We start from the raw sequence: 10485 nt of genomic DNA on the forward strand, positions 1-10485 counted from the left end.
TTTTTTTTTTTTTTTTTTTTTTTTTTTTTTTTTTTTTTTTTTTTTTTCTTAAAAAGAAGTGTGTGTTGTCAGTGTATTTGGGGAAGAGTTTCATTTCTTCGGTTTATAAACCCCTACTGAACTTCTAACTAATTCTAGGAAATTGAGCCGGAATGTGGAACCCAACTTTGTCTTCTCTTCCCTCCCGATGAAAGTATTGACTTGTATCAAGTCATTCATAAAATGAGGCACAAGAGAAGAATGCACTCACAACCCCGATCAAGAGGACGCCCATCCCGTCGAGACCCCGTTCGGGACGTGGGAAGGTTAGAAACGTTCTTTGGACTGATAATAGGCACATGTATCAGAATAACGTGATGGAGGAATGTGATTCGTCAAAGCTTTCCCTGCGATAAAGAAGAGAGAAAATCCTCAAATCAAGCTGCATGGACAAGTTTGTGGCTTCATTGAGGATTTCACATGGTTCCCCGGTCTGTCATTTTTCAAGAGGAAAATGGGGATCTTTGCTTTTGCAGAAAAAAAGCTCTTAAAGTGCTGTCTCTAGTTTAGACTAGATCATTTGTTGAGCTAATGCAACATGTAATGCTAGCTGTAGGTAAGCTTGGCTTGATTATGAGCAGGCTAGATGGAGAGGAGGAAATATTTATATGCCAAAAATGTGTTAATATCTTGTAAAAGCCTTTTCTTTCAGGTGTGTCTCTGGATAAGCCTTATCAAATATGGGACTTTTATAAGGATCACTTAGAATTTTGCAGAAGATGCCGCCTCATTTTGAGGATAAAATATTTAAGTTATTTTGATATTCAAGAGGAGCATTATTGGGACTGTTTCAAATTGTGTCACCGTGATGTGTTAACCCCATTGCCAAATATTCTCTAACATGTAACCACTGAATTCACACATCTTGCTGAGCTTCTGAAAACAGTAGGTTCTTCCCAAAAGGGATCAAGTGGCCCTTGGAGACCCGGCAACAAACCAAAAAGAATGGCTGTTGCTGTGTCTGTATATACAACCTTTCCAGATGCTGGCAGTACCTGTGGACTTTAAATATTTTTAGAGGATCGACATGGTTATTGATCACTGCTATATGAACTTAACATCACTTTCCAGAAAAAAGGGGGTATAACTTGTTACAGAATTGGAGAAGTCTTGGCAAAGAACTGATATTAGCCCTTCTGCCAAACACCTTTTCCCCGTGGTAGCCACTTTGCATACAGACTGATGTATGGTTTGGGCTGAAACCTTTGGTTAAGTTTCCTTTCTGTGGAAACGTCCTGTGGTAGGTACAGAGCCCCAACAAGAGTCCCCATTTCCTTGAGCTTTAAAAAAAAAAAAAAGGACACTGTAACGAGTAGGTAGGAGGAAACCTGGCAGCACCCCCCTATTTTTGGCTTTAAAGGACTGAACACCGAGATGGCTTTTGGAGTTAAGCTAAGAGGTTTCCAGTGCAATAAAGTATATACAAGTGAAGGTTTTGCAATGGACTGCAAACTATACATATAACACCACCACACCTTCTCAAGCCTGCCAGGGCCTCCATTTATGTGTGTGGCTTACAGCTTAAAGTCAGTAGTTGGACTACTATATGAACTGTTTCTATCATATTTTATACCGGTCGTAAATGCACTCTCAAAACTACAAGAAAGCGGTATGTTTATTCTTTACACCAGCTTTTATTTTCTTTGATCTGAATTTGCTATAGATGCAACTGCTTTGGTTTTTGGGCTTATTGCTTATAGTAAAGAATCTGTTTCCATTTTAAAAAGCTTAGTAACTGGGTATGGTGGGTTTTAAAGACTGAAGTTGGGAAGCGGGGGGGTGGGGGGGTGGTGGAAAGAAATTACTCTATTTATAACTAAAAGCTGTATGAGCTTGTTGCTCAGCCAGCAAGTTGCACAGTAATTAAGTGATTTAAGAAAGTGGTAATGTCTTGTCATAAGTTATATTGCTGGGGTGGGGTGGGGAAAGGAACGGATTTGTAGCTGCTTTGTGTTTAGAAACATTTATGTTAGAATTGGAGTCTCCCATTAATGTTTATGTACCTCGATGGAGCAGAATTAGCAGCCTGGTTTCAGTTCCTTATTAAACATGACAGCAACTGAAATATAAGTTTATAAGGAAGAGCAAAGTTCTTAACACCTCTTCTGTCAAAGAGCTTTTGTAAGAAAGGAGCCCTAATTATTTTAATTATTAGGAAGTTTAAACAGTCGTAAACTCTGTAAAAAGCACCAATGCATTCCTGGTAAATTGCTTAGAACAGAAATTATTAGAAAAAATTTAACTGGCCTACCCAGTTAGGAAAGTTACAGTGAAAGAAGCAATTTTACACAGCATGCAGAGTTTTGTTTATAAATGTTATGGAAATAGACCTTTTATAGAATTCTTTACCCCATAGCTATCAAATGCAGCAGTCTCCATGCCCTGTTCTGTGAACTTTTTTGTTATCCAGTAGGTTGTTTCAAAATGTAATGTGAAAAGTGTAATATTAATGCCTTAGTTTGAGTTTGGTTTAGACAAAATTGTTACCTTTTGTTTGATATGAAGATACAATTGGGTAGAGTTCCTTCCTTAACTACCAAAATTCCTGTAGACAGAAAGTAACAGTAGAGGGTATGTAATTGAGCTGTTCCTGATTATATCAGTTCAGATTTAAAGCTGTAGAATATTTTGAAGCAAATGGAATTCAGGATTATTAAACTGAGATCCTTGGTAGCTCAAACTATGCTGTGACGAATGCTTCAAGCAACCTTGTTTAATCTTTGATATCTAATTTGTGTAGGCGTCGACCAGAAGATTATGATATTCATAACAGCAGAAAGAAACCAAGGATTGACTATCCCCCTGAGTTTCACCAAAGACCAGGTTAATATCTTACTCTGAAGATTTGTGTGCACCAGTTCACAAATGTTTTCTTTTTTAGCATGTCCTCATTAATTCGAAACTAAACTATTGATATGACTGGGATATAAAAATGCCACTTGTCCCAAGTGCTTCCTGCAGATTTAACCCACCTCTCACAAAAGTCAGTGACACTGTTTCACTGGTTTGAGAGAGAGCTGAGTTAACCCATGCTAAGCCCTTTGTAAGAGCCTCAGAAATGTGTACACTGTTGTGAATGATCCTCTTAAATGCTTTGTTAATGTGGGTGCAAGAATTGGTGTGATTGTCAAGGTGCTAATCATCAAATGAAAATGTTTATCAGAAACTTCCAGCTGGGAAAGTCAGCTGTTTAGAGATGACTGTAGATGTTCAGTTCTGTTTTCAGAGAGAGTGTTTTTACAAGCTTGACGTGAGGAGGTGACGGGGAAATTTTCCCGCATTTTACAAGAGAATCTAATGAGTTTGAGAAAGGAATTGTGTCATTGTCCAAAGAGAAATGTTTGCAATGGCAGTGCAGCAACAGCACTGGTCATAGGGCAGGTTTTTTTTTTCTCTTCATAAAGCAGCTGTTAAAAAAATTGTTACTTTTAGTCTACCAAATCATGCCTCACGGCTGTTAGAAAAGTGTATTCCACTATTTCAGTGGTAGATTTCTAAATCTCATAAGAACCTGCCTTTATCTGTCAAGCCTGTCTGCAAAGCCTGTGTTCTTTGATGCCAGAAAGAGTGTTCTTACTGCTCTTTCTAAGGCCATCGTTTAAAGAAAAAGAAATAAATAAAAATAATGAAGCTCAGAAGCATTATTTTATTAGCACAAGCATGCCTGGTGTTTTGCACCATTTTACTGAGCTCTTTAAGGCTTACTTCCTGGGATTAACTGAAGCTGTCGGAATTCTTCTCCCTGTGGGGCTTTTCCAGATGCTTCTTAGGTTGTTTTTAATTTTCTGTGTAGCGTTGTACCCAAAACTTATTAAGAGATCAGCTTTAAGGGTTGTCCACAGGAACACATTCTACTGAATACACAGTTAGTAGCAGCTACGTACTAACTGCCAAGAGGCAGTACTCTTCAAATTCACGGGCATTCCCAATTCATTTGACTAAATTTCTTTATTTGCACAGTTACCCCCTTGCATATTTGTTTGTACTAAGTGCAAATTCCTGTGGGTTTGTCTGTGCCCCTTTTTTTGTTTTACATTATACTATTTGTCTGCACTGTCTCTAAGAAGTTCAAAGTTTTTGAGAGTTAGTGTAAATGTGAGGATAATAGCAGGTATACAGAATTTCATAGCTGGCATAAAATAATAGGACAGTTTCTATTGAGTATGTTTTTAAGAGTGTAAACTTGAGATGGTAAATTGAATTAATACTGCTTGATGTTCGAACAGGGTATATAAAGGACCCCAGATATCCCGAAGTAGACAGGTAAGGTGTGTTCATGTTACTCATTTTATGCCCTGGTAACTTGTCTGTATGGATAAATTGGATTTAGTTCTATAAATTTTTATTCCCAACAGACGATTTTCAGGAGTTCGACGAGATGTGTTTTTAAATGGGGTAAGTTGGTGCATGCAGATTTTTGGGGAACTTTTACATTCAGCTTTCTGCACTTCCAAAGAACACTCATCACAAATTTTAATGTTACTGTCTTTCATTTTAGTCCTACAATGATTACGTGAGGGAATTCCACAACATGGGACCACCACCACCGTGGCAAGGAATGGTTTGTGTCTTGTTGAATTTGATTTTTCTCTGTAGAATATGGCTTTTCATGTTTCCCTCTAGAGGAGCCTGGCATATTCAGTGTGCATTCAACTCTCCCCTTTTCCTAAAATGTATCTTTGCTGTAACTATGTAAACATTTTAGGGGAAAAATATTAACATCAAGTATTTTGAAATTCACTTAGCTCTCAGCAGTAGTGTGGCAGTCCAGTAAACAGCAAGGTAGCTGAACTCTGCCTTGGTTTGAATCTACAAGAAACTGAAAGCTCTGAGGAAATAGTAGAACCCTCCTTTAGCCTACACAAGAGGGTGTAACGACATCTTGTATTCTGCCAAATGTTCATAGTAATTGGCTTTCTCTCAAGCAGCAAATGCATCAAACAGCTGGATTATTGAAGAGACTGTCGGAGTGGGCTGGTGTGCTCTAGCGCTGTGCAGTGGCTTGCTTTAGACTGTGGCAGTGAAGCATGCAGAAATGTAGCAAAGTGGACTGCACAGCATAATTAAAATAAGTCTTCCCATATTCCAACCTCCACTGAAATGTAATCTTCTCCCAGTCAGATGAGCAGATACCTGAGTGCACATATCTACATCTCTGCAAATAGAAATTAACTGATAGTGTGTCAGGAGGAGTAGTCACTATAGAGAGTTATTTTGGTTACATCTAGTCTGGTAAGTCTGGCCTGATTTTGTATAACTGTAATGAGTCTTTTGGCTCTTGTATACACTGGCAATGAGCAAAAAGCGGAGCCAGATGCAGAGATGCTTCTATAGCCTCCAGTTTTTCTCGGCTGAAACACAGCTATGGTTTGTTTTAACTGAAGGAAGTGGATGAGGTTGTCATATGGGAGAAAAATGATTTTTCAAACACAGCTAAACCTCCAGAACCTTTTTTTTTTCCCCTCCCCTCTTCCCTATTTTGCATGCTGTCCAAGTAGTCATCCTAAAATCCAGCACTTCCTTTCTTTGTAACAAAAATGTTAGCAATGGTGGTTTTGTAATATGGGAAAGGAAGGCCTTGCTGACTGCAAAAATGGAAGCAATCAGCCAAAATACGTCTTGTTAAAAAAAAAAAAAAAATTTAACCATTTGTCAAATAATTTGTCTTGCAAAGTAAGGGTTTTTTCAGTTAAAATAGAAACATACTCATAAGGAGTGACACTGAAAAGACTCATTCTGTAAGAGCTGACTGGTTTGCACAGAATTCATATTCCATATGCATAGTTTAAAAAAACCAAGCCCACCACATTTAAGTAGCAGAAGTTTTATGTAGTGTCACGTTGAGGCAGATATGGAGGGAAGGCATGTGTTTGGTTTTGGGGAGTGTGTTGACCAAACTTCCAAAAGCAGTGGTAGAGAGGTAGTAAAGCATGCCAACTCAATGGAAAGTAGTCTGCCATTCAGTTAAGAGGCTGTGGTTGGGTATATTTAGTTGCTGTGTTTTCCATTGTAATGAAAGCAACCTGTGTTCTTCATTGCCAGTGCTCAGCCTTGTGTGCATTCCTTAGCTTTGAAACACTCAACAAACTTCCTGTAACTTTCTTGTAGCCGCCATATCCAGGTATGGAGCAACCACCACACCACCCTTACTATCAGCACCACGCACCTCCACCTCAAGCTCACCCTCCGTACTCAGGACATCATCCTGTACCACATGAAGCGAGATACAGAGACAAACGAGTGGTGAGTGTCCACAGAGACAGAGGGGGACGCAAGTCTGCCACAGTAGGAGTCGGGGGTCCAGGTATAGCCTGACCTAAGCTTTGTTGACCGTGATAAACTACATTTTTATGACCTGTACTAGAGTTCCTTAGAAAGATTGTTAGATTGACATTTCCAGCAAATTTGAAAACCCTTTCTCTCCCAGATGAGGTAGGAGCACAAAATTTTTAGACTCCTAAACTGAGGGGTGTTTTTTAAGTTGGCTTCCAGCTGTACAGCTCTGAATGTTTTCATGCTGAAGCCCAGTTTGAATAAGGACACGCTTGTCACATTGCCTGTGGTCATGCACAACAAATTACTTTATCAGCAGAAGTCTGTGTTCTACTATTTTTTTACGGGCATATCAGAAAACAGGGCAGATGGTTAAATTTCTGTCAACTGGCTTAGAAGGCTGCTCAGCTTTCAGGTCTCTCACTAGTATCTGGCATTTGAACCCCAGCTTCTGCACATGGATGCTGGACCTTTGGGATTTGGTTGTGTTTTTTTTAAAATACTGGGCTTTCTGAAGAGGTACAGCCAGCCCTATGAATAAGGGAGGGAATTTTAATATGGGAAAGGAGATAAACAGAACTGTCCTTTCGTCACAGCACGACTATGACATGAGAGTAGACGACTTTCTTCGCCGCACACAAGCAGTTGTCAGCGGTCGGAGAAGCAGGCCTCGGGAGAGGGACCGGGAGCGGGAACGGGACCGCCCTAGAGACAATAGAAGAGACAGAGAACGCGACAGAGGCCGTGATCGGGAAAGGGAGAGAGAGAGGATTTGTGACCGGGACAGAGACAGAGGTGAAAGAGGTAGATACCGAAGATAATCTATCTGGAACCAGTGCTCACTTGAAACAAAAAAAGCTTGTATTTTTTTGTGTGTTTACAAGTAGTACATTTTATTTTCAGCTGTCTACCTAAAGTTCGTTGTGTAGAAGGATTTATAATGACCCTCTCTATTCCAAGCATGCAGTGAATTATGAACTGGAAAAAAACTCAAATAGGCCAAATATAAAATACGCAAAGCTGACACTCAACTTCACGTTTCTGTTGGAACAGAGTTGGAAACAGCTAAGAATGTAGATACTGATTAATTCATTCTCAATAAGTGTTCATCTACTTAGTGACTTCATTCTAGGTTTTTGAATACTGATGGATAACTGCCTTTATTTTTTTTTTTTTTTGCTTTGATGTTTTCTTCCTGTAGTTTCATATGGTTCGATGGGAGAATGCTGCTATCAAGTATGCAAATATTGAAGTTTGAAATTTTTTTTTTTGACTGTATGGCAGTGTTGTAGCAGCCTTTTTTTTTCTTTCCCCCATCCCATTTTTTAACCCCATCTGTAAAGTCAAGTGTTTTTTTCAGTCTTCAGTAATGAAAGCAATATTAAGAAGACACTATTGATACCTAATTTTTAACCTTTTTTAAAAATCTTCCCATGTTCAGTAACATTTTGGTCAATTCTCTTGTCTAGTCTCCTTCCAAAATGTACACATTGCTTGGAATGTTCACAACCTGCGTGCGTGGAACCAGAAAATATTGCTGTATTCTACATTGCTACCATTTTTTTTATAAAAATAAATTGGTAACTATTGAAATGTTTAAAACGTCACATCAGGTTTCTTTATTTTCTGAACTTGCTAGATTTGATAGATTCTGGCGGTTCTAGGAAAACATTTGTGTTCAAAAAATAGTTAAAATGTTCTTGTGGTAGGTGAAGTTGATTTGAAGCCTGAATTTAGGGAAAGGACTGCTGAAATAAAAGGTGATTGCTTTTCTGTTTTCACAGTGATGTAGTCAGCTTACAATTCCTGCAGCTCATCAGAGTCAGTAAGGCCCTACATATTCATCTTAATCATATGATCTTTGAGCTGCTGAGAGGCTCTCCTTGGCCGCAATCATATCTGTCTCTCAGAAGTGTGTTAATTCTGCAAGATCCAGATGATCCTCGTGTGTTCTTTGTAGTAAAAACTGCATCACTTTTTATTTCTCTTAGATAGGAAATACTTTAACCTAAATGCCAACAGTAAAACTTGGGGCAGGGGTGGGGGGAATGTAGGAAAGTAAAACTTGTAGTGAAAGTTCTTCAGTTTCTTTAGCAATTTCCAATTTTTCAAGACTTTTAAGAGTAGCGCTGCTTTGGTGGACTCGATAAACTTTCTTCAGCATCTGATCATATAACAAAGCCAGACTGTAGCATGTGTTATAAAGAACTAAGCTCCACCGTGCTGGCTGCTGCAGATGTCTTTTTTTATAACTGGCAGTACAGGATTGACCACAGTGTGGCAGTTGTGGAAGAGTTTGTTTTTCAGATCTGGCAATAATTTGGGCTCTTGTTTATTTTAGTCTACAATTCCAGTAAAAATCTAGATGTGTTAAGCAAAAAGTTAGGCCTCCAAAGTGCAATATGTGTGGATTCTTTTAAGCAGCACAACAAGCTGAACATATGTTTGGTTTCTTCAAAACAGTTTATTGTTCACAGAGAGGTGTGCACACTAGCTGTAGGGTCAGATCAGTGTGCCAAATTTAATATACATACTGTGTCTAATTGGAGAAATGCAGCATAGACCACCTTCCTGCTTTGATGTCTTTCTCTGCTTTATATGTAGATTTTAAAATGAACAAATGAGGAGGGGGTGTTGGTTTTTCGTTTGAATTTTTTGGTTGGTTGGTTTGGATTTTTTACCTTTTAGATTCAATACTAGATAATCTGAATTTTTCTGAGTAGGTTACAGAAAAGAAGCACCCCTCCTTGCAGTGACTATGGAGCACTTTCTCTGTCTGACTTTTCCCAGCTATCCTGTTTCCAGTGTCCTTTGTTAGCCCTGTCTGACTAACGTCCATGGAGCATTCTAGGAGGCTTGCTGGCTTTCGGGGATCCGAACTGACATCTCTCCAACTGGGTGATGGGGGCTGTTAGTGACCAAGCGTGATGGAGCTGTACCTGGGGACCCAGCTGTGAACAGTTACAGCAAACCCTTTCAGATCTGGCGCCTGGATGTCACACCGTTCCATTTTCTGTTCACTGTGCACATTTCAATATGCATATTCCTGCGTATGATTCCATCGTGACAGTAGGAACAGCGTACCAGAAATTACCCTGAGATGCAGCAGTCTTGTTCTAACCCCTCTTCAGTTTGGAAACAGTTCACTTGAGCTTTTGTACGTGTTATAGTATGAAGAGATTTAATCAGACATTGAAACATGACAATGCTAATAAAAAAGTTGATGTGGTATAAGGAATTTTATTATGTAAACAAATAATCATGTTTTCTCAGCCAATTCTGTTTGAAAACAATTCCAGAGTACAACAAATATCAGTTAAAATTGGAGCAGGTTCTTTCTTGAGTAAGCTGGCACATCATAACCTTACATAGAACAGGAGACCTGAACTAGCAGCATTTTAGTAGACACCTTTAACAACTGGAGAAGTACTGCAATTAGTACCAGTCTGACCTGACCAAAGAGCAGCATTATTTTCCCTCAGGCAAGGCAAGTGACTAGTGCACTGTTCCCACTTGTGATGTTACTGCTTTGCAAGTTCCCTCTCTAGAGTTTTTCTTACATGGCTCAGAAGCATTTGGGGGTTAAAATGGGCAAGTTCCTGACAGAGGTGGTTTTCACATCCCTGCAGTGTTGCAGTTAGAATGATGGCCTGTGCAGCAGGACTCCAGACTAAAAGAAAAAGATAAATAGTTTCCAGAAAAATAATTTCTCTGATTTAGTAGTTTATCTTCCAGTCTAAGGACTCTGGTCTCCCCTTAGCCCCCAAGTAGTCAGTGCATTTGCCACTTGCAGTGCCCCATTTTTATGATCACGGCCCTTCACATGGGCACTTTTAAGGAGCCTGTGATCTTAGCTTCACTGTCCTGTCTGGAAAGGGAGACTCTGACAGGAGAGGCATTTTGGTTGTGGATCATCAAGCCTGGGTGACACTAGAGGAGAGGACAGAGTTGAGGTAAGGAGACCAGTTGCAGACCCACAGTACCGCACAGAGGAAGGCTGAATTTATGGAATATACCAAAATGAATTTTAAAAATTAGAGCAGTAATTAACATGGTAGGGACCATGTATGATCAGCTAACACAGTCCCAAGGGCTAAAGCAACTATAATTCAGTTTTATTTAGGCCAGAAGGAATTTGCTGGCTAAGCAAGCAGATCTGTGTCATGACCCTGT

General features: G+C 39.4%; 1 protein-coding gene across 4 annotated transcripts in view; it reads left to right on the forward strand.

Annotated features, from left to right (window-relative positions):
* Nucleotides 1-7919, forward strand: part of YTHDC1 (YTH domain containing 1) — a 21870-nt gene extending 13951 nt beyond the window's left edge. For 2 of the 4 annotated variants that reach the window (XM_027893311.1, XM_027893314.1), the window contains 8 exons: nt 139-305; nt 2780-2862; nt 4266-4302; nt 4395-4434; nt 4538-4600; nt 6148-6282; nt 6909-7116; nt 7514-7919. In XM_027893311.1, coding sequence (XP_027749112.1) covers nt 139-305; nt 2780-2862; nt 4266-4302; nt 4395-4434; nt 4538-4600; nt 6148-6282; nt 6909-7116; nt 7514-7563 — 783 coding nt within the window. In that variant the 3' untranslated portion in view covers nt 7564-7919. Of the gene's footprint in view, nt 1-138; nt 306-2779; nt 2863-4265; nt 4303-4394; nt 4435-4537; nt 4601-6147; nt 6283-6908 lie in introns of all 4 variants that reach the window. The other 2 variants (XM_027893313.1, XM_027893315.1) reach the window with 1 other exon arrangement.
* The last annotated feature ends 2566 nt before the right edge of the window (nt 7920-10485 follow it).

The sequence above is a fragment of the Empidonax traillii genome, unplaced genomic scaffold (genome assembly GCF_003031625.1).
Source record: "Empidonax traillii isolate 1590-97213 ecotype Southwest subspecies unplaced genomic scaffold, ASM303162v1 scaffold386:size1297806, whole genome shotgun sequence".
Classification (NCBI taxonomy): Eukaryota; Metazoa; Chordata; class Aves; order Passeriformes; family Tyrannidae; genus Empidonax; species Empidonax traillii.